At 46.9% G+C, this 24413-nt stretch overlaps 1 protein-coding gene across 1 annotated transcript in view; it reads right to left on the bottom strand.

Annotated features, from left to right (window-relative positions):
- AVL9 (AVL9 cell migration associated) overlaps nucleotides 1–24413 on the bottom strand; it is a 933501-nt gene that overhangs the window by 533418 nt on the left and 375670 nt on the right. Inside the window, exon 4 of the mRNA XM_069613227.1 lies at nucleotides 9197–9268. Coding sequence (XP_069469328.1) covers nucleotides 9197–9268 — 72 coding nt within the window. The remainder of the gene's footprint in view (nucleotides 1–9196; nucleotides 9269–24413) is intronic.

The following is a 24413-nucleotide window of genomic DNA, read 5'->3' as shown; positions in this document are numbered from 1 at the left end:
ACGAACACCTAGTCGGCCCCCAAGGGCCTCTCCATCTCCCCAGATACCTACTTGGACTCAGACTTGGCGCCTTTGGCACCAAGCTCACACACAGTCCAAAGATCTACTTAGTATTGGACTTGCAATGTGTTATGGGGCAATGGATGCCCCCATGTAATTCAGTTCCTTGAACTGGATGAGCGGTCTAGTCTTTCGGGTGTGGCTCAGCCCAGGGATACCTGGGATACCTACAGACTATTTAAACCACACCCGGCCTGAGAAACATGCTTTGAGTTTCTCTGCACCGTGCTCGGATCTCCTGAAGAGGCCCACTTCTTTCTTCAGCGCCAGCGCACCTGCAAGAATAAGAACTTTGTTGCCAACACTCACCTCGAAGAGCATCCAACTTCTGTCCAGCTCTTCCCAGTCTTGAGGATTCCTACGGCAGAGTCATCTCCATCTCGGCATGCCGTGCCCTACCAAAGGTGAGGAGAATAAAAGAAAAGACGTTAGTAAGCATTCTGCAATACTTAGCTCTCTCGAATTTGCAAATAGAGTTTAATCCTTAGCTGAACTCCCGTCGATCGGACAACTTCTGCTCCGGTGCATCCTGCCGATCTGAAAAAGGGGAAAAGACACATCAGGTTAGCGCAAAACATTTAAGAGGTGCCGCACATCGCGCTTTCTCACCGCAGCTCATCTCCTCAGCTCGCTTCCATGCTGGGTTACTGCGGCACCTAAAAGGACACGGAAAAGACGAACATTGGTTAGTGCTAAGGAAGCCAATAAGCATCACGCTCCGCATTCCTACTTACTTCAGCAGCGCATCCCTATCCTCAAGACCTTCATCACCTAAGGAAAGAAAGACAGTATTAAAGGGACTAGAGCCATCAGAACTTTTGTAAGACTCACTCCAATTACCAGTCGGACTGAAGCCGCAGCAAGCCCCGTCTGCCGGCCCGTGCCAGTGAAGCAACTAGGCACCCCCCAGCCCGCATCACCCAACGCACCCCTGCATCGAAGGCAGGACGGAGAGCGCCCCACATCAAAAAACAAGGTGAGGAGAGGTCCGGGGGAAGGTTGGGACCCAGGAAAGAAAACAGGGGCCAGACAAGCAAGACCAATCCGGAATTGACCTCTGATAATACTGTGTTTCAGGCCCAGTGCTTGGTTGAGCAAGCCCAGGGAAGGGTTCGAAGTGGTCGGAAGTCAGGACTGGCTGAGTGGCGTCCCCGTGGATATCAGGTGAGCGTTACACAAAGAGAAGAAGTATCCACGCATGGAATTACATTGCCGAAGCCAAACCCAGGAGCGCTGGTGAATTCGGCCCGTTCCCGTCGATGCGGAAAAGGGGACTGAGGTGTCGCGCCGGAGGGCGGAGTCAGGGCAGTGCATGCTTCCTGGGCCGCGCCCCCGAGTGCCTCTAAATTTAAAGGGGAAGAAGGTTTTTTCTGGTGAAAAAGGTTCTGTCTCCCGTCCCTTGGAAGTTACGCCCATACAGTATGGAGGAAAGGGGACGGGACGTAAGAGTATGCCCAAGATAATGATCTTAAAATAAATTTGAGTAGAACAAAATTTACGAAAATTGGAATGAATTACGTTGTTGCTCCTTTATCGCCACTACTGTTGGGAGAATTAAGTGTGTATCCTCTTATGCTTATTTGGGTTATGAGGTCTCGGATAAGGTAGGCTGCGGGAATGTGATAGTTGACAAAGGGATGAAGACACTGGGCCTCATGCAGAGTTTGCGGGTCCGGTAATAAGGGTGCCGGAAGGCTCACCGGCACCCTGGTTTTCCGGACCAGCAAACTATGGCTTGCCTACCGGAGCCCCTGTGCCCGACAGGTCTGACCCTGCCAGGCACAGCGGTCTTGGTGGGCAAAGCCGTCACGAAACCACCGGCACCATTAACAACAGTGCTGGTGCTTCCTTGTCCCCACTCCCATAGATAGAGTCCTATGTGACTCTATGGGAATGGGTATTAACAAAATTAACGGTGCCCGTCTTCCCGGCCGCCGGACATGTAATAGCCCAGTAGCACCTGAAGTCAGGTGGCAGTAATGTTGTACGGGCCTGGCAGCAACCCACCGGCAGGGTTATCGCCGGACCCGTAATAATACCCACTGTCATCGATGATGGTAATTCAATGATTTGCCACGCAAACTGCGGGTCATAGCCTGGAACAGATACGGTTGGCTTAAAAGCAATGTGTTATCCCTATGTTGATCTATGGTCTGGAGGTGGCTTGCCTACAGTATCACGGTGCATGGGTGAAAATTTTTGAGGGCCAGATTTGGAGTAACATCTTGGGTTTGGCGCAAGCAATACCTATTGAGGTCATACATCTTGAAGTAGGACTGACCTCAATTGACACCTACATCCAGACAGAAAAGGCATTACTCTACATAAAGGCCCGTACTGCCCCTAGGTGTCACCTATTGCAGGTTTTGGGGACAGCCATGCTGGATAATTTGAACCATGTCTTGGGAAAGTTTGAAGCACAATGTGAACATTTCTTTAATGTTACTGGTTGTATACCCTGTAGGGAATATGGTTATAAACAAACCAAGTACCACTGCCAAACCGGAACAAAGATTTACCTTCAGCAAAGTCTCCATATTGGAGGTTGAAAAAATAATCTTATCGCTTAAACCATCAAATTGCCCACGCGACAATTGACCTTCTCAAATAATAAAAGATGCTGCTAGAGATTTATCACCACTCATCTCTAAACTCATCAACTCCTCTTTCTCATCAGGTACCATACCGAGTAATCTTAAAGAATCCTGCGTCCTCCCCCTCTTTAAGAAGCAATTACTGGAACCGGCCAAACCCACAAGCTATAGGCCCATCACCAAGGTGCCATGTTTACTAAAGATTTTCGATAGAGTTGCCAACTTACAGATACAGAAATTCCTGGAGCTGCACCAAATCCTAGGCTCGCAGCAATCAGGTTTCAGACCACAACAGTACTGAAACAGCACTCATTGATCTTAAGACCCAGGTTGACGAGCTGAGACACCAAGGAAAAACTGCCCTGCTTCTCCTACTGGATCTCTCAGCAGCATTTGACCTGGTGGATCAAAAAGTGCTTTGCAACCACATAGAGTCAGCAGCACACTTTTCGCCCCATGCCATAGCATGGATCAAATCATTACTAAGCGAGAGAACCATGAGGGTCTTCTCTAGATCAGCAGCTGCTGACCCTGCCCTATTACTTGTGGTGTACCCCAGGGATCATGCGTCTCCCCTACCATGTATAATATTTTTACTAAGACCCTTTTTGACTGTCTGGACTCTCTAGGTGTCACCTACACTAGCTACGCAGATGACACCCAGATTCTCATCCCACTTTCGGGGGATTACAAACAGGATTTGGCCTTGGTGAATACGATATAGCTCATCATCCAGGCATGGATGGCTCGTCATGGTCTATGCCTGAATGATGACAAAACGGAACTCATCATACTGGGAACTACACAGAACATCAAGAAATTTAGCCAGGACTACACAACTTTTGTCATAGATGGGCACATAATTACAGATGCAAAGGAGGTAAAAACACTAGGCTTTTACCTCGACTGTAACCTCACCTTGGCAAAACATGTAAATGCTATGGCATCATCCACAGCCTACACCTGTAAGCTGATCAGAGCAGTTAGACCTTACCTTTCTTCAAATAGTTGCACTACGCTGGCAAGAGCACTTGTGCTGTCCAAACTGGATTATTGTAATGCCCTCTACTTGGGATCCGATACATATATCACGCAGAAAATTCAAATACTGCAACACAATGCCCTTAGAGCGGCACTAGGAATCTCCAAAAGAGAACATATAACAATGATTAGAAGACAATCCAACTGGCTCTCTACAGCTGACAAAATTAAACTCAAAACTGCTTCTCTAACATTCAAATGCCTTAATAATGTGCCACCGTGCTACCTAACAGAGAGATTCAAAAGAAGAGTCACATCCAGACCTACTAGAACTGCCTATACAAATTGCCTATCAGTCACCCCCTTCAAAATGAGGACAACTGGGGGGAACAGTTTCCCCGTCAAAGTGGCCCAACTGTGGAACTCCCTCCCACCTACTCTACAATCCTACCCAATCTTCAGATTAAACATGATCAAATGGCTCAAAGAAAACGACCTACAACCTAACTGCACAAGTTACTTGACCTAGCAAATGACTGGACCCTTGCCTCCCACTGCGACGACGGCTCATCTGTATTACCTGAATGCTGTACTGACTCCATTTTTGTAATGCACCTGTAATATTTACTCTATTTGAATTTATTTGTATTGTGATGCCCATGAAACTTTGTACCATGTAAGCCTAAAGCAGTTTTATCTCTGCGCCCCGATACCCTCGGGTCTGGCGCGCGCTACAAAGAAAGAAACAAACAAGCATAATGCTCTGATCAAGGCTGTGGAGTGGGACTGGACGAAAACTCAGGAACATATCCTTAGCCATAGGAGCCATCATGATTAGGCTGAACAGGAAATATCTTAACCCCCCAGCCACCGGCCCACCTCATGCTACTCGGTGTGAGAAACCTGAAGGTGTCTCCCTAGCTAGTCCCCGGGGATCCGTCATCCAGGTGGCCAGGACACGGCCATTGCTATTGGATCCAGTTCCTGGGAGTGGACCAGTGAGGGAGGGTCACCTGGATGAGGGGTCCTCTGGGAGTGAGACACTGATGGGTGAGACAGGGTATCCCTCTTCTTTCAACACCTTTTCCCCATCTTACCACGTACGACATTCAAAACCACTGTCCTCCCCCCCCCCCTTTCCGACCCAAAACCTTTCGCACGACACACCAGAGAATGGACTAACACCAGACCCGTTTACCTGACATGTCCCAATACAAGGGTCAGCCAAAGTCAGGGGCAATTGATCAGAATCACACACACACCTAACAGCCCTTTCCCTTCCGCACATGGATAAAAGGTAGAGCAAGAGAGCACAGTATGAGCAAAGCAGACCGCACAACGAGACAGCTATCCAGGTCCGGCAGTTCAAGAGGAGGAGAAAGGCAGTGAATATCGAGAGGCTGACAAGGAGTGACACGACCTTGCCCTTTCCGACGCAGATCCACAAAACCTCTGCACAGGGAATCGTAACACTGCAGACAATAACCCAAATGTGCTGCAACAGGTGTCAGCGGTACATGTAGCGTGCCGACGCTGATAAGAGGGAGCGAGGGAAATCTCCCTGGCCTTGACTCGTGAAGAAAAAAGCCAAGCAGTTCATCACAGCCGGTGAGTCCAAGGGATAAGAACCTGGCTTTGGTGAATGAAAGTCACAAAGTGGCAAAATAAACTAAGTTCAAAAGAACTGTAAAAGTGTTTGAGGGGAGACCAGCTGCAGAGGGAACCGGCACCCCGTGGGTGCCAACGCGAGAGACTCTGGTCGATCCCTGTGTGAATGAAAACTCCAGAAACCAGAAGGCCATAGGAGAGCCGCCAAGTTAGGTCCAAGTGGTCATACAGGAGGTCAAGCAAAATTCCTGTACAGTCTAAAGTCTTTGATCTACCAACTTGAGAGAGCAAGGGAAGTGAATCCCTCAAACAAATGTGAATGTGAAGTTGGCAAGTCTGAACCCGGAAGAGGGGTGCTGACGAAAAGGGGGCATGGTCTAAAGCCAAAAGAAACAGTGCGTTGACAAAGGTGAACCCTGCAGATTGGTGCCCACTGGAACTGTTGGCATGGTCGAAACACCTGCTGGCTGTCCAATAGTCTCTTTGGTCTCGGTCAATACAAATTATGAAGAAAGGAATTGAACGAGTCATTGCCTTTCAGTAACTTCGCTGCAGCCAACAGGCACATATTATGGATAATTACTGTTGAACTATAGTTGATAGAGCGCAACATGATCCAAACAAACCCCTCCAGTATTATACTCTCTGATGACTCTAGGGATAGTGTCACACCAGTGTCAAGATCAGTGCAACTCATCTTCCAAGAGAATATCTGGCGGATCAGCTCTAACCCTGGAATAGCCCCCTTCGCAACTTAGTAATCACTTTCACAGGATCACTCTCTCAGGTACCCATCCTGATTGATCAAACCCAACTCGATTTTTCACAGGAAAACCTGCATCTCCTGGGTTTACAAGTCCTCCAATTTCCACAGAGTAAGTGAAAAGCAAGAAAAATTTAAAGAACTAAGTGTCTCTCCCAATTCCCTGTTCGCAATTCGTGGTCCAACACCCTGTCTTGGGTTTAAACGTTTGTTTTGTTTGTTGTGTATTTTTTTTAATGGTACTCTGGACTTCTTCATGCTTCCTGCAATGGTCTCTTGCCCACAGTATTAGTTAGCAGCAGCTGTGCCAAGGGTTTAATGTGAGTGTTCCCTTTGCCAAAAGGCTTGGAGTCTCAAGTAAAGAGGAGGCCATTTTAAATTTTCCACTGGCTTCTCATTAAGCCTCAACATCTCACTGCCTCCGGGTCCTGGCTCTTCTGTTAATCAGCCCAATCTGTACTTGCTCTTCAAAGTCTTTTCATATACTTGTACCTGTGAGACCTTCTTGAGCCAATCGCCCTTCCGAAGAGAGGACTTTATTTGGCAGGGCGTGATCATCAGAATTTCTCATGGGGAAGAGATAGATTGAACTGGGAAAGATCGAGGATAGTGCACAGGCCAGCCTGGTTCGGTTTGGGCACTGTGAAAAGACAGGAGTAATCTTCACCTGCACCTCCTCGATACTCTGCTACATTCTCATTCCTTCACCCATCCCAGGAAAACCCTGGTCAGGGTCAGGGTTGACCTTTCTCCAGACTACTATGCTGGCTCCTTCTGAGCATTTTCTTCCTTTCTTATGCCATTCTTCATCTCCCTTCTCTTCTCATCCCATCTGTGCTTAGTTCTTCTACCACTTTTCATCTCTTATTTACATTCTCCCTTCTCATGATTAGCCTTGTGTTCTACCTCCATTCATTATCTTCTCCAGGATCCTCCAAAAAGTTTCCTTCCCTGAATACAAACACCCTTCTGCCAGAGCCCCAGCCTTACATAGTGCATTGACTGACCCGGCCTGTCTGACCTCTCATAGTCAAACAGGCTTCAGGTAAGCTTGTGTGGAGCACTCATATTCTTATTTGTTCATTAGTTTTGTTTCAGGCCGGCACCCAGTTTCGGGGGCTCCACTGTAAAAGCTGATAAAGGCCCATTCTGCTATCTTGTTTTTGTTTTCCACACATGCATGCAAGGGCTGTTGGGACTAGGGGCTTCTGCTCTGTCTTCTGTGTTTAAACTTCCTAACCTGGAATCTTTCTGCACATGTGAACAAATTTCCCCCAGATCAATCCAAATGTTTTTTTTTTTCCTCGGCCCCAACTCCCAATATAGTATGAGTGTTACCCGGGTAGAATGGATGGTGGCTGGGGTGAGTTGCAGTCTGCCCAAATGTTTTGGTCCTCGTACGGCCCCTTACTGTTACAAGCTACATAGTGGGACTGGCAAAGGGATCCTCCCTGGGCTCAGCATCCCTGAGCAGTTAGCAGCACCCAGCCTCCTAGGTCACTCCAATCATCACATGAACATAAAGCAGGCAACGCAGAATAATGCAAGCAGGATGCTTAAGAGGACCAGTCATAATTGAGAGAGCACTCTGCATTGTCAAAAGAAAAGAAAAGAAAACCAGATAACGCTGACCTCACAAGTGGACCCTGTTTGACTGACATTGAGGACAGAAGCCCGTCTGACCTGATGTACCACATATGGTATTATCTGGATACAAGGGGTCCTGAGGCACGAGATTTGCAGATTGTGAAGAAGGAAACTGGTGCTAGATGGATGACAGTTGAGCATACTACACGAAAAAGAATCACACAAAAACTACAATTGACTCGGAAAATTGAGCCTTAGGCATGATAAGCAATATTTAGGATGGTCAGCTTCCTAGAATTGGGACCAGCAGGATCCATGAGTGAATTGAGGCGAAAGTGGTATGAAGGAAGCAAATAAGCATGCCGATGAGCAGGAGAAAAGTCCAAGCTGATTAGAAAAGCAGTGCGACATCATAAGAAATGCAAACAATACGTTTGTCCTTGTAAACTGAAAAAATGTATTTTCCTTTACAGAGAGAAGAGAAAAGACAGGAAATGGGGTGGCGGGGAGGGGACAGGCAGGCAAGTCTATGGGTATGGATTGGACCCATGTGTGTGAAGGAAACTTTGTCTGGGCTTTCCAATAGAATAAAAAGAAAGCAAATAAAAATCACATTTCGGTTAAAAGAAGATCCTGATCCCCTGCATCTAAAAGCGAGGGCTAGGACGGACACAGTAGTGGATACAATACAAATGAAAACATTGATTCCACAGGTCCTAGCTGCCTACAAATGACAAAATAACAAGCACATAATTTAGCTGTATCATTCAGTAAATGCAGTTTGATGTATGTGTTCCGAACTAAAACAAAAAGTCATGCGAGCCCTTGCTTAACTGCGTAGAAATAAGTGGTAATGTATGTAAAGAGAGTGAATTGTTAGTAGTGCGCCTACACTTTGTTTAAATACTCATTTACTAACATTCAATAATTCTCGCTATGACTCTGCTGCAACTGCCTAAGAGAAGGGTTTCTTTCACCAAACAGCCACCAATAACATCAAATACATACAAATCAGTTAGGCGTGGTGAGATTAGTTCTAACAACCATAAAACCGTATTGATTGTCAACCATATATGTATAAGCATAATTTGGTTGGTTTAGACAACAGCCTTTACAAAACCCACTATGGGGTGAAACACATGCACGTGCACCAACTGGTGTGTGTTGGCATATACAATAGAATTGTAATAGCATAGTTAATGGATTTGTAATAAATCTATTATTTTTTATAATCTACTTATGGATGTGTTTTGGCAGTTTATGATTCTTGGGACTAAGGTACACTATGTCCAACTGATTTATATGTATTTTTGTAGAAATTAGGCATCAACAGCAAGCATATACAGTCCTAATAAGAACTACAGATCTTGCTATGAAGCAACTCAACAAGACACCATACGTAAGGCCAAGGTGAATAAAATACAGAGCAAAATGAAACCATTTAATGAAATGGAGCATTTCTATACGAAACGCGGCTCATCATTTAACAAACGCAGCTAAAATTCAAACACCTGAATTCATCATCAGGTAATTTCAAGGGTGCATGTTAACTGTTTCATTGCTTGAATGAATTGCCAATACAAACGTTTTGTTAATCTCTTACCAGATGACTGAGTACACAAACGCTTTTTTGCACAGTTTCTCGAGTGACATCAGCTAGACGGACTTTCAGTGCCTAGAAAGGAAGGAAAAGGTATTGTAGTTTGGTCAGAAAATTATCATTCAATAGTTACCAGAAAGGAGTATCGACCTGAACATTTCAAACCTAAAGAAAGCACACAATTATGGGGCGCACATTAGTTACAAAAACCGCTTTCTTTGAGTGTAAAATTCGTCATAACTATTCAGCAACGCCAGGCCTACTATCCTAAATAGAAAAGGCTTAGTGCAAGGATACAGCAGGAGGATTACAAAGTAGGATGGCAATTGGGCAGACTCGCTGTAGAGGGTCTAAGAGGCAAACGGGGGGAACATTAGTTCCAATTGAAGGGAACAGGAAGGCACAAGGACAGCATTCCAGAAGGAGTAGGCTTCCGAGCGACAGGATCTACCACCAAACATTTTAAATCCAAATTGGTGGATGGAATAGAGATTCAGGATAGACAATTACTAGCTCCTAACTGGTTGGTTGGTGAGAAAGGGGTAAACAGAGGTCTGATCATGAGTTACCTTGTGGACCAGACAAAACGTTTTAAGTTGTGCCTTTATCAGTAACTAATGAAGTGATTTCAGTGCTCAGGTTTTCTATTTGTGTCATTTTAGGAAAAAGACTGTCTGGCATATCCCCTTTAAACATATTTGCTAGTTGTTGCAACACATGGTTTACACAATCTAGTGGCATTGGGGACCCCTGAAATTTTACCAGCTGCAGCACCCACCCCCAGCTGAAAACCCATATGCCAAATTGCTTAACTACTGTGAATTTGGTAGTAGCTTCATAGTTCTTGAGAAATAAGCACAAGTTGTGCCCTTTGTATCCCGAGGCTGCGACTGCTTCAAGTCAGAATATATGGTTTTGCAAACATGACTGATTCATGATTATTACGACAAACTTGGGAAAACAAATGTGAACTATCACAGTGAAAATGTCAAATTTTATAATGAAACTGTAATGAACAAAAGTTCATTTGACCTGTGTAGTTTGATCCATGTGCAAAGGTCGCCTAAAAACAACCAAGGCTGACTACATTTTGTTTTTTTTGTAAGGTCTTATAGTACTGACTTTCCCTTATAAAAACGGGGGTGGAGAGGGGCGTTTTCCAACACATACTCCTTTTTTCCCCCTTTCCTCCTCATTCATCAGTACTTGGTCACCTGTACTTCCAAATACCTTTTTCAACCTATTTTTTTCGCTGTGTCATCATATTATTGTTAAACCATCAGGATTTGATTTCAAATGGAAATGTTCACGTATGGAAAATTAGAAATTTGCCCAGGCTAGAATGAACTGCCACCTTAAATAATGAAAGGTTACACAGCAGCCCTATCATATAGCCAGAAGGGCGACAGCTTGGTACACTGTATTCAAAAGACAGAAGAGGGTTCCCCCCCATAATTCACACATGCTAACAAACTACTTGCACAACTTTGACCACTTCAAAGTGATTTGAAAAAGGAGGGTACATAAGTAGCGACAGGCAACAAAAGGGATACCGTTTTCTCAGCTGTCCTGTTCTGTACTGCATATCGAGTAAGAAAACAATGTCCAATAACATAGTACTTGGCGTAGGAGAATGAAGAGTACTGGTGTGAAGTATCGCATATGTAAAATGCAGTGAAAGAAGAGGGTAAAAGCTAGTCATTACTCTAGGAGGTGCAGAGGAGTCTTTAGGGCCCTCTCAGAAAAGGAAGGCGAACATTGCAACGAGAGTACGCCTCCGAGTGACTGGATAGGCCACTGACCTTTTTAGAACAGAATAGGCAGAAGAATTGGAGTTTCGGGGTAGACAATTTACCGTTCCTAAGTGGTTGGTTGGGCCTGAAGAGCTTGGATCAGTATACAAAGGTTCAACCATGCAGTACCTTGGAGACTGGACACAAAATTAAGGATTTTAATTGCATTTGCTTCTTAATCAGAAGGTAAAGCAACTTCATCCCTGGAGTGTTCTAGTTGTGTGATGTAAAAGAGCCAGGAGGCATGATTCTGGGTTCTTTGCCGTTTTAGTGTTTATGTTTCCCAGAAAAACAATGCGATTTTCTGGGGGATGTGTATTAGTGGGAGAATCCGATTTATCAAGTGTAGGCAGTGGAATTGGTTCTTGGGTTGTGTGTCTACGTGAGGTGTAAATAAGAGTGGAATGATGAATAGTAAAACCAAGTTAGGAACGATACATACTGTCTTGGTGGTGGACAGTAGGAATGTGACTCAATGAAAGAAACAAAGTTACTCACCGTAGTGACTGACATACTCCTAGTCCATAGTCCCCTTTCCTGCATACTTGTGGGATATTCTGTCCTTTGGGACGGGATTGGAGCACGTTTTGATAGCATCAAAAAAAATGATCCTTTTATTTTTACACTGGGCCAGCGTGTGTGGATTTAGCCCCGCCTTCCTGTGCCCCGCCCAACAAATCGCTCTACAGTCCTTTTCTAGTGCCATGGTCGCTAGACAAATTGGCAATATGTGAGAACATTTTTAGAGGGGCAGGTGGTGTGAGGGGTCTGCAATGCGAGGCGGACAATATATGGGCGATTATTCAAAACATGCCATTTTATTGACGTATAAATGATACTAAAGCCTCACTATCCCTTCTATGAAGAGGATTTCCCTGCCTAACAAAACTAAAGGGAAACACTAACACGGAAAGTCTGGCCCTCACACCTAAACATCAAACACACAAGGAAAATAAATGGCAATTCAAATAAACAATTATATTCACAGTTTCTTGATAACCTTTGAGTAACCTGGGTGAACTCCCTTCCCCAGGATTCAAGGTAATTCAGCTACAATGTTCATCAAAAGAAATAAGGAAATCCACATAAGTAGCAAAGTCTCAAGTCAGTTCTTGTAGTTTCAATGTCACACTAAAGATTTGTTAACCAAAGTTCCAACACCAACAAAGCTGTTCTTCTTGGTGGAATTAAGACTATCCACTTCCTCAAAATGGTATCAATGTCATTCCCACCCACAATGCTTTGCCACCACTTCCAGTTATCCAAGAAGACGTGACAGTGCAGAATAAGAAATACAACTTTTATAAATGTTAATGAAACACAGGTCTTGGTTAACAGTTATTACATATTCATTCAACAGATTAGGATTCAAAATAGGTATGTTTGTCAGGATGACTTCATAGTTCTGCTGCTTCTACTTCAACGTCACTTCTACTTGAGTTTACCATTCTCCCTTGCCTCATAGTGTTGAACTTCATTTGTACTACTGAAGTCTTGCATCTACTGACAACCAGATATACCACCACAGCTTCAGTACTTTGCGATTTAAGGCAGGTTCTGACAAGATTCACTTCAAAGTACTTCAACACCTTGAAATAGGCAAGGCACTCTTCCTCTGAATAGCTCTTAAAAAGGGGCAGCCTCTTTGCCTCTCTTGTCGGTCTGCCACGACAACAACCTAACTTGCCTTATGACCCACTTCTCTCTTTCTCTTACAGGTTGTATCAACTTCAAATCATCTTTAAGAGCAGCAAGGTTTCCCTTCCCCAACTGTGCCTTCACCTCTCTGACAACTGTTAGCCAAAACAATCAGCCAGAAGCATTGCTGCCACTCTCTTGGCTTCAGGTAATGCTTGCCCACCTGTATCTTAGGCAAGGTTGAACTTCTATTGGGCTTACAATATTTGTTTCAATCGTTTTGGCTTAAGAAAGGCTGCTTTCAGTCTCAACAGGTAATACTCTTGGCTTGGGCAATGCTTGCTCGCTCTCCAACTGTGCATGAATAAAGATCCGAAGTTCACTCTTAGCATAGAAATAGAAATTAGCCACATATGACCACATCTTCATAAGGTTTTACAGGGTTAAAGTGTTCAACAATAGCTTCCGTCGTAATAAGGGACACGAGGCCACTTATTCATAAGGGTTGCAAAGTTTAAGGGTATAACAATCGCTTTCCGCAGTGTTCGCTTTTCACGTGAGTGAGAGAGTTTCCGAACACACAAGTGCTACTTTTCTATTGTCCCATTGTTAAAGAGAAAACAAACAACTTCAGCTCCATTTGCTTATACGCAAGTGAATATTAAGCTGGATACTGTTGCCGGCAGTGCTCACGCAAGGAATCAGAATGCCATATTTGACTCACTGACTTCAGTGATTCTTTTTCCACAGCTTGCACAACTGCTACTGCTTTTGGCTTCACTTGGGACCCACATCCTTCCTCGCTGAAGGTGTCTCTGGTCCGGCCACCTAATTAAGGATCCACTATCGCTCCTGCGACACACTGCTTTACTACAGCTGTGAATCCCTTTTCTTGGCTCAGTCTCTATATCTCGTTCATCATTTGCAGCTTCTCCAAAACTACGCTGCACGGATCTGCACTGGTATTTCATATGGTGCTCACATTTCTCCTGTTCTTCGATCGTTGCATTGGCTCCCGGTACTTAAACGGGTCCAATTTAAATCATTGGTCATAGTGCATCGGGATTTCTATGGTTCAGGGGCTGAATATCTTCAGGGAAAATTCCAACCTTATGTGCCCTCTCGTGAATTGCGTTCTAAGGGCTCCTCCCTTCTTCCCATTCCTCGCTACCAGTTTGAGCGGTTGGGGGGCCGCTCCTTTTCTGTGGCGGCCGCCAAGTTATGGAATTCTTTGCCGGCTCTACTACTTGCTTTTTGTTGGTTGTTAAAAACCTACTTGTTTTAATATGCTATCTTGTTGTTAGTCGATTCTTTAACCTTTCCAGTCCACCCTAGTGCCAAGATGAGAAGGGGCTCTGCATCCATTCCAGGTCGCTCACCTGAAGTTCACACTTAGGTACAGAAGGAGCCAAGTATCCTTAACTACAGAGCAGACTCGAGGAAACGCCAGAGACGTGCTAGGAATGTTTGCACCCGGACCCCGCTGTTGTCCCGTCAGACCCCTGCTTTTGTATCGTACCAAGAAGGCCTGCAAGTGCACCTCAACCCTTTGGAGTAGTGGGAACAACTACTCTCGGCCTCTCCCGCTACCCTCGCAAACAGCCTTTTCAGAAGTGTTCCTGGGCCATCCAGTGAACTGACCAACTCAAAACTGGGGTACCGGACAGGAATGCCGCCATCCCGAGTTTGAGACTCGAGACTAAAAAAGTTACTCACCGTAGTGACTACCTTACTCCTAGTCCATAGTACCCTTTCCTCCATACTTGTGGGACATTCCGTCCTTCGGGACAGGACCGGAGCACTTTTGTCAAAAAGCATCAAAAAATGAAATGTTCGTCCTTTTATTTTTACGCGGGGTATCGCACGTGGCCGGAACCTCACCCTCCTGAGCACTGCCGGGCGCATCGCCCTTCAGTCCTTTTATATCGCCTGGGTCCGAGACCATTTAAACAATAATAGAGGATACTTATTAGAGGGGAGGCGGGCAGGCGTATGGAGGAAATGGGACTATGGACTAGGAGTGAGGTAGTCACTACAGTGAGTAACTTTGTTATACTCCTACATCCCGTCCCCTTTCCTCCATACTTGTTGGAGATTCCCAAGCACACACCATAGGTAGTACGGGTGGATGGAAAACCCCTTTACAGGAATAAATCCTTAAGAACAGCCTGGAAAAATTGGGCATCAGACTTGAAGCTCAGGTAAAGCCGATGGGGAGGCCCATTGGCGATGGACTTCCAAGGGACAACTGCAGTCACTTTGCCATAGACCAGATGTGCATGGATACTCTTCGGTGGATGAAGGCCTTGAATGCTCTAGGCTGCTGCAAAACATGAGGCAATCCAGCGGGGAATAGTTGCTTTGGAAGCTGGATTCCCCTTCAGGTCTCCGAATGTGACAGGAAAGGAGACAGATTGGTTCAAATCAAAAATCGGCAACCACCTTAGGCAGGAAGAAAGGATGAGAGCGAAGCACAACCTCATCCCCGTGGAAAGTGAGGAACGGATGCTTCACAGAAAGAGCTTGAAGCTCACTTACTCTCCTTGCCGATGTTATTGCGATCAGAAGGTAACCTTAAAAGAAAGGTACTTAAGATCCATAGTGGCCATGGGTTCAAATGGCTTATAGCATAACACCCTGGCGGGAAAAGATGAAGAGACCCGCAAAATGCCTTCGATGACTGGATTAGTCAATGAAAAGGAACAGCTGTCCGTAGACAGATAGGCTGCAAAAGCGGATAAGTAAGTTCTGCATAACAGAACATGGATGCCGGAAACGGCCAGATGAGACACAAAAGATAGAACAGTGTCAACCGAAGCTTGCCTGGGATTGAGCCGTTTAGCTAAACACCAATGGCAAAAACAGTAATTTGCTCCTGTACTAAGCTCTCATAGAGGGCTTCCTGGCCGCTTGGATAATGCGCGCATTGTCCTCGGACAGATTGAACTGTGTTAACGATCTGAACGCAGGCTCCAGGCCCCAAGGTGAACGATTGTGGGGAGGGGTACCAAATCTGGCGAATGCTCTGGTGAAGCAGTTCGGGAATCTGCAGCAATCTGATTGGGAGGTACCGACAGATGCTATAGCTCTGAAAAACAGAATCTGACTGGCCACCAAGGAGCCTTGAACAGGAGAATGCAGTTCGATGTGCTCCTGAGCTTACAGAGCGACCGATGGATAAGAAGCAATGAAGAGAAAGCATAAGCTAAAATGTTGTTCCACGGGATCTCGAGGGCGTCTCCTAGGGAGGACGCTCTAAACCAGTCCCTGGATGCATAAAGAGGAAGTTTCTTGGTTAAAGAAGTTGCAAAGAGGTCCACCTCTGGGTTGTCCCATTGATGGAAAATGTTGGAGAGGGCATTGCTGTTCATCTCCCACTCGTAACAGATGCCGACTGGCGACTGAGTGCCTATGCGGCCATGTTGAGGTGACCCAGGATTTGTACAGCTTGGAGCCAAACAATGAGCTGGATGGCCCAAACCAAATTTGTATGGCAAGATCTACAAGGAGAGGAGACTTGGTGTCGCCCTGTTTCTTCATGTAAAACATCGCCATTGAATTGTCTGTGCGAACACAAACTACACTGTTGCTGTAAGGGAGGTATTCAAAATGGCTGCTGTGGTCCGCGGAGGTTGGGCCACCATTTTGACAACACCTGGGGTGAACTGCATCACAGGAGCAAGTGAGGCAATAGTCTCCCTCAGGGGAGTCCGGTGCCTTGCGTGCCATCTTAGCCTTGAAACAAGGAACCTCGGCATAGCCGGTACTGGCAGATCTAGGGTTTTTTACTCAACATGTTGAGACTGCCCCAGAACTAGCCTCTACTGGAGGATCCTCGGCAGAGCCGGTACAGGAAGGCCGATGGTGCATGACCACGTTCTTTTGCCCCCCTCAACAGAACTGGTATCACCATGGCCATGCGCATGGGAAGGCTGAGGGATATACCTTACAGCCAAGACTCTCGATGAGGGCCCTCAATTATGTTTGTGTCCGATTTAGCCCCAAGAAGGGGAGCCTCAGGTTTAACCCGGTCCATATAGCCACCTCGAGAGGGGTCTCAAGCAAAGACTCTGTACAGTTAGCTCCAGATGCAGAAGCCTCAGGGCGAACTCTGGTATCCAGAGCCACAGCAGAACTGGGCTCAACATTAGCTCCAAACGGGGAACCTCAGAAGAAGATCCGGCTTTGGCAGACCCGCTGCGGGGCCCTCGGAGGAGTCTCTGGTGCGTCTCGCTGAGCTCAGACCAAAAGGAGTACTCAAATCTGAAAGTGTTTTGCTCTCACAGAGAACCGCAGATATTTCCCATGGGTGGTCCAAATCGGAATGTGCATGTACGCATCCTGGAGGTCCACCACACTGAGCCAATCGCCCTTCCGAAAAGAGGACTTTATTTGGCAGGGCGTGATCATCTATAATTTCTCATGGGGAAGAGATAGATTAAACTGGGAAAGATAGAGGATAGTGCGCAGGCCAGCCTGGTTGGGTTTGGGCACTGTGAAACAGACAGGAGTAATAGCCCCCCCACTTGCTCCCTTAGGAGAACACTGGGGGAGGGCATTCTAATCTGTTGGAAAGGAGGTTTGAAGGGTGGGGTAGGGGGAAAGGGCAAGCGAAAGCCCACCTGAGCGATGGACAAACCCACCGGTCTTCGGTGATGGTCTGCCAAGCCTCCAGATGAGACGAGATTCGTCCTCCCACCGGAGTCTCATGTAACTGCCAAAAAAAATCTTTTGGATAATTTGCCAGCAGGGACACTACCTGTCCCTGTAGAGGAGGCTGATCGCAGAGAGAAAAAACAACCACCTTGCCGCTGCTGCTTTCGGCATGACCACCAACAGGAGCTTCAGACCGGCGCGCCCAGCGACCCTGAAACCCCGGGAATCCAGAGAAGGACAGAGTCTGAGACCCTTACCACTGTGTATAAGGGGCCTTAGCTAAAGCTTTTGCCAGGACTGATAAACAGGTTTTTGTCGTCCACATAGCGTGGAAAGGCTGCTCAGCCCCAAAAGAAAAGCTCCTAGTACCAGGCGTCGTGAACGTTGGTGTAAGGGAGTTATCCAAAATTGCAGCAATGGACCAAGAATGCTGGGCCGCCATTTTGTCAACAACTGAGGAGAACTGTGTCATTGGAAAAGGTGAGGCAATCGTCTCCTCAGGGGAGTCCGGGGACTAAAGTAATACTTCAGCTTTGAAACAAGGATCCTCGCCCAAGCCGGTGCTGGCAGATCTAGGATGTTTACTGGACATCTTAGGAACTGTCCCATAATTAGCCTGCAGCGGAGGAACCTCGGCAGAGCCGTTTCTGGAATGCCTGTGGTGCTTGACCACCTTTCTTTGCCCCCTCGACAGAACCAGTAACACCACAACCTTGAGCATGGAACGGTTGAGGAACGTACCCTACGACAGGACCCTCATAGGATCCCTCGACTCTGTCGGTACTGGATTTAGCTGCAAGAAAAGGAACCTGGGGTTTTAACCCAGGACAAATAGCTCCCTCAAGAGGGGCCTCGAGCCGTGGCTTGGTGTGAAAACCTCCAGAAACAGAGACCTCAGGGCGTACCCCGGTATCAGTGTGCAAAGCTCCAGAAATGGAGACCTCAGGGAGAACCCCGGTATCCAGAGCCACAGACGAACTGGGCTGAACCTAAGCACCCAAATGGTGAACCTCGGAACGACGTCCAGTTTTGGCACGTCCTCTGGAGGAACCCTCAGAAAACACTGTGCTGCGTGTATTAGGCCCATGGGGCACCTCAGGGGAATCCCTGGTAACAGAGCTACACAAGCTCCTCCCGGTCATGGAATGCTCTCACCGAGCGGGGCTGCTCATCGCTGTCCTGATCCGCTTGAAGCTCATCCAATGAGGCAGGAACACAAAACTGGTCCCCCACGCCTACCCCTTCAGGTTTTAAAGTATTGTCCCTGTCCACCGGTGTCTTCTCTATAAGAGACAACGGGGCAGAGGAGAAAGAGATGGAGGAGGTGCAGAAGGAAGCGCCGGAGGGAGTGGCACCACTGGAACCTGAATCAGAACAGCCGGTACCGGGGGTGAAACAGGAGGCTCAGGGTACATTTCCCTTACCAGACGCTTGAAATAAGTCCTCATAGGGATAGAATGCATCTGAAACTTCACAAAAAACTCATCCTCAGCCGAGTGCTTAGGCGGTGGAAGAGGGTGCTCGTAAGAGGCATGCCCCCACGAAAGCAGAAAGGATGGTTGCCAGGAGGGTCCACCACAGGCCGGGTCCACGTAGATCAGTGGAGCGGAAGCAGGAGGGAGCGAGACAGTATCAGGCAGCGGAGCTCGCACACGCTAGTCAAAGGAAGGGCGAGATGGGTTTTCATTGTCCACGTGGCGTGGAAAAGGCTGCTGAGCCCAAAAGGAATACTCCCAGCACCAGACTTTGTGAACGTAGGTGTAAGGGAGGTATCCAAAATGGCCACAATGGACCACGGAGGTTGGGCCGCCATTTTGTCCACACCCGAAGAGAACTGCGTCACATTTGGAGATGAGGCAATTGTCTCCTCAGGAGAGTCAGGGGACTTAAGTAACACTTTAGCCTTACAAGGATCCGCGGCAGAGCCGATACTGGGTGGACGCAGATGTTTACTGGACATCTTAGCACCAGCCCTAAACTTGGCCTCCGATAGAGGAACCTCGGCAGAGCCGGTAGTAGAGGAATAATGGTCAGTGACAGCCCTCTCTGCCCCCTCGACAGAACCGGTACCACCAAGACACCAAGCGTGGGATGGTTGAGGAATATAAATCACTGACAAAACCTTCAAAGAGGGTCTCTCGGATCTGTCAGTGCAGACCTTGGGTTTTAAACCGATACAAAAAGCTGCCTCAAGAGGTGCCCCGAGGCGTGACTCGGTACAGAAAACTCCAGGAGGTGACCTCCGGGCGAACCCCGGTATCAGTGTAGAAATCTCCAAAAAAGGAGACCTCATGGCGAACCCTGGTATCCAGTGCCACAAACGAGCTTGGCTTAACCTTAGCACCCAAATGGTGAACCTCGGAACGATGTCCGGTACTGGCAGGCGGGAACCCTCGGAGAACACTCTGGTACACCTATTAGCCCCCTGGGGCACTTCAGGGGAACCCCTGGTGACAGAGCTACACAAGCCCCTCCCAGATCTAGAAGACCACAGGAAGGAGTCCCTTGGCCGGGGCGCCCTGAAAAGTAAAGAACTTACCGGGCGTCTTATGATAAGCTGGAAATGAGGTGGAGGAACACACTGAAACACTTCCTCCCACAGAAGGAGGCGACGTTGGAGTGCTTCGACGAAGAGGGATCGGCAGTAGAAGCACAAATCTCAGCGATGCTCTGGGACTAGACACTCCACAAAGAGAGTGGGGATTCACCCTCGTGAAACAACGTTTGCATGAAGAACAGGATACGAAACCCAGACGCTCTGGCATAGACGGAGGACAAGATGACTGAGGAACCAGAGCAGCAAGGAAGAACAAAGGGAATACAAATAAAAATTCCCAGTGATGCTAGTGCGTCCAGTCCTGACCACCTGCAGAAAAGGACTAAAGGGCGATGCGGAGCTCAGGAGGGCGGGGTTACGACCATGTGCAGTACCACATGTAAAAATAAAAGGACAAAAATTACATTTGTGATGCTTTTTGACAAAAGTGCTCCGGTCCCGTCCTGAAGGACAGAATGTCCCACAAGTATGGAGGAAAGGGGACGGGACGCAGGAGTATTTGGGAATCACCTACTTGCAGTCCTCGGCCCTCTCCCACCAAAACACATTGTCCTTAGCTCCTTTGGGTCACGATTTATAAGAGTGCGCCACGCTGCAAGCATTTGCGGTCCCTGCGTCACCCCGTTGTGGTGAATGTCGCAAGTCCCTGCAGACCTGTCCCATCGTATCCTGAGACGTGCTGCACCAGAACTATCCTTCCCCTTTCTTCGAGAGCTGAGAAACGGCTACTGTCCCGCCAAGGACAAACGTCCCGTCCCGCAGCTGCTGAGAGATGGAGCGTCAGGTAACTGCAAGGGTGAAGTTTGATCTGAACTGTGTCGATGGTTGGTGAATACTTTCATCACTTACCGGTGGTCCTCTGGCACATCCATCTGTTTTTATGCACGAGAATCCCTTAAAAAAGATACTCACCTTGGCTGGGCTAGCCTGTGCTCCCCAGCTATTCCCAAACTCCGAATGACGCTCTATCTGCAAGTGTAGACCCTCCTCAAGGAGTAGGACTTTATTCTTCATTGCCTCAACCCTCTTCCTGAGAAGCTACAGCTCCCTGACGAGAACCCATTTTTTCACTTTATGCATGACCATGTGTTGTTAATTCACTGATGTACTTTGAGTACAAGGCTCCTCAATTCTTAGGGCTGGACTACATAAGCTAGGGATTGACTACGAAGAACTGCCTAATGCGATATCTGTGCTGAACTTGCTCCTTTCTGTTGCAGGTTGTGGTTATTTTCTCCCCTTTCATCAGCATTAGGCTAAACGCATTTTGTAGTGAATAAGTGTGTATAGTAACTGTTTTCTTGATACTGTGGTTTAATCGTGTTTTGTTATAAAGGCATATAATACATGTAATTTTGATATACATCTGTCTAAGGGTAATCTTCGGAGTTTTACTGTGTGTGCTCACTGCAGGCTTCTGATCACTCTCACCCCTCCTGAGACTTGACCGCCTGCTTATCGTAGATTGGTCTGGTTTTTTCCCCTGTTCCACTAAACAAGGGTGTCCTCCTAAACTTCTGCTCACCAGGTCAGAGTTTAGAAATACATCTTAACAATGACAGAAGGGGGAAAGCAGTCAAGAGAATTTCTTCAGACGCCTGTAGCTTGTAACTAGCGTCTATCCTCTTGTTTATATGTTGGCCTGTATTTGGTTTTACCCACACCCTGCGGGCCTCTGTTAACATGTCATTTAACGTGAGGGACCCTGACAGAACCTCCCTGAAAGAATTGCTGCCTGCAGCGCCAGAGGATCAGGAGTTGGAATATCCAAAAAGTCCATAAGATCTAGCACCCTTTCATGAAACGCCCCGATTGAAGAAGGCAGTTCCTCTTACAGCTAGCACATCCCTTTTGGCGGATCATCAACAAAGTGGAGCATGGAATGGTGAGCGATGGCTCAGGTTCCTTTGGTTCCGGAGGCCTCTAGACTGGAGGGGGCGGAGGAGACATTTCCACTGTCCTGGGAGGCAGCAGCAGAGGAGGCATCTCCCTTGGTGCTCTGGTGGTCTGAAATCTCCCTGAAGAGGTCTTTAAAGTATGCCTTCATAGGGTCGGAGTGCATCAGGTTTTTGAAACGACTGAACAATGTCTCCTCTGATGACAGTCTAGGATGTGGAGTAGGTAGTGGACGATCAAGAAGACTGTGCCTCCACGAACCTGTTGAGACTGGCTGTCAAAAGGTTGCCGTCATACATGGGTCCACACAGTACAGATGAGCCTATGTCGGAGGAAGCAATAACATTGGTATAAGGGACATTCTTGTATTCCATTCCTAAGGTGGATTGAATGGATTCTCCCCCCTCCCCATCCCTCCAAAGATGCAGACTGCAAAAATGTGGGCCTGGCATCTAGACCAGATGATGCGGAGGGGGCTGACAAATTGGCCAACCCCAAAGGAGCCGACAAAATGGCTGACAGTCGATGCTGGTTGAGGCACCATCTTGAGACTTTCTGTGGCGACATGGTTACAGGTCTGTTGGAAGCCACCTGTGGGTTTGGCTGATATTTTAGGGGCCTTGAGGTGATCTTTAGCCCTCCCTGAGGTATCCTCAGCAGAGCCAGTAACTGAGGACTTTGGACGCTTGCCTGACCTATGCGCTCCATCAGACTGTCCGTTAGTATGTTTATTCTCTGCAAGGGGAATCTCGCAACTTAATCCGGTCTTGTTAGGCCCGGAACGGGAATCCTCGGCCTTGCTGGTACGTCTTTTAGCCCCTTTTAGGGGAACCTCGGAAGAGGCCCCGGTACTTTTAGCCCCCTGCGGGCGAACCTCAGCAGTGACCCTGGTATTTTTAGCCCCCAGCTGGGGAAGCTCACGCAAGACCCTGTTAATTTTAGCCCCCAACGTAGGAACCTTAGGGGAATCTCTGGTGTCCAGTTTAGACCCCGCTTGGGGTACCTCAGGGCAAACCCGGGTGACGCTAGAGTCCGTATAACTCCTCCCAGAAACAGATGACCCCGGGAAGGAGTCACCCGCAAGGGGTGCCCTGAAAAGAAGAGTACGTACCGGACGGCGTCTCCTTTCTTCAATGAAATTTTGTATGTGTACAGGAGGAAAGCTGTGGAAGACCTCGGCCCACCTGACGTGCCTTCTTTCAAGTGCGCGGACTGAGAGGGAGTCTTACTAGAAGCATGCATGCCAACGATGGTCTGGGCCCAGGCACTCTAGGTAGAGGTTGTGAGGGTTCGTCCCTGCATAGTGACGCCCACAGGAAGTAAATGAGGCAAAACCAATATGCTCTGGCATAGATGGAGGAAAAGAACACGATTGTGTTAGGGTTAGGAAGACAAACTTGAAGGACAAAAGCAGGGAAGACAAAAAGAAACCTGTGATGCGAAGTGCGCCCGATCCTGACCGTGTGGTGAAAAGGACTGAAGGGTGATGCTCAGGAAGGCGGGCTAAAGCCACACGCACTGGCCCCTGCAAAAAAACAAAATAAAAACAATCGTTTTTATGCTATCAAAAAGTTATCCAGTCCCATCCTGAAGGACGGAATACCCCACAAGGAGGAAAGGGGAGTAATGAGTGAAGGGGTCACTTAGCCTGCTTGTACGATCTCAGCCTCGTGTTATGTTACAGACTGTTTTGTTGTATACACTGTTGGACTCTGGTTTGAGATGGATTCTGGTTCATAAACACGATATCCATTTTCATGGGCGTTCAGAATGTGGGAAAGGGGACCAAAGTAATCTAACTCGGAGGAAAGAGGAGGAAGGAGTATCATCAATAAAATATAATTTTGCTGACACATCTGTTAATATCACCATGCCCAAGTTACCTGGTGGAACAATGTCCATTGTTTCAGGGGTCTATGCAATGCAAGGTTGAACTGAGATAGGCATACAACAGGATATTGGGATCAACATTTTTTTGATGTAGCAGAGCCGTTTACCGATTGCACACAGCGATTATAGGACTTCTCTTGGAAAGCAGGACAAGTGATGTGGTTAGAGATTGAGGGCATTGGTGGTTTTGCCCACACCAACTGAAGCTGAATTTTTCTTTTTTATGGGTGGTTCATTATACAGTGAAAGGATGACACAGCAGCCGCCATTAGACTTTTCTCTTGGACGATAAGGTAAGTGATGGGGCTTGTGATTAGAGATTGTGGGCACTGGCAGTTTTGACCACATCAAAGTGATTTTCATTTTTACAAAAACATATTGCTAAACATTGAAAGGATGACTGCAGTGGCCACTGATACATAAACTTCACTTGACAAACTTAAATAAGATAAACAGACATATCTACATTCAAAAGAATCCAATATCACTAGGTTGCATCATTTTTATCACATACCGTAATACATAACCTAAGGTTTAAGGCAAAGTTAAGCGTTACTAAACAGGTTATCCTCCATTGCTCATCATTTTAATTGAAGCAGATTACAACTTGCTCTGGGCTCTGTTGTAGGTTATTACTCTACCTATAGGTTATTACTCTACCTTTGTCTGCTTAACCTTACAATCTAGATATTAGTCTTGTACTTTTGGGTCTAGTTTTACTGTTTAATTAATATCAGGGGGAGGGGAACTGTGGCCATACTTTAAGAGCTATTATTATTCTAAAATATTA

This window comes from Ambystoma mexicanum, chromosome 5p (genome assembly GCF_040938575.1).
Source record: "Ambystoma mexicanum isolate Mex_15411 chromosome 5p, UKY_AmexF1_1, whole genome shotgun sequence".
NCBI lineage: Eukaryota > Metazoa > Chordata > Amphibia > Caudata > Ambystomatidae > Ambystoma > Ambystoma mexicanum.
The sequence above is the reverse complement of the archived record's forward strand: the minus strand, read 5'-3'. Positions and strand labels throughout refer to the sequence as shown.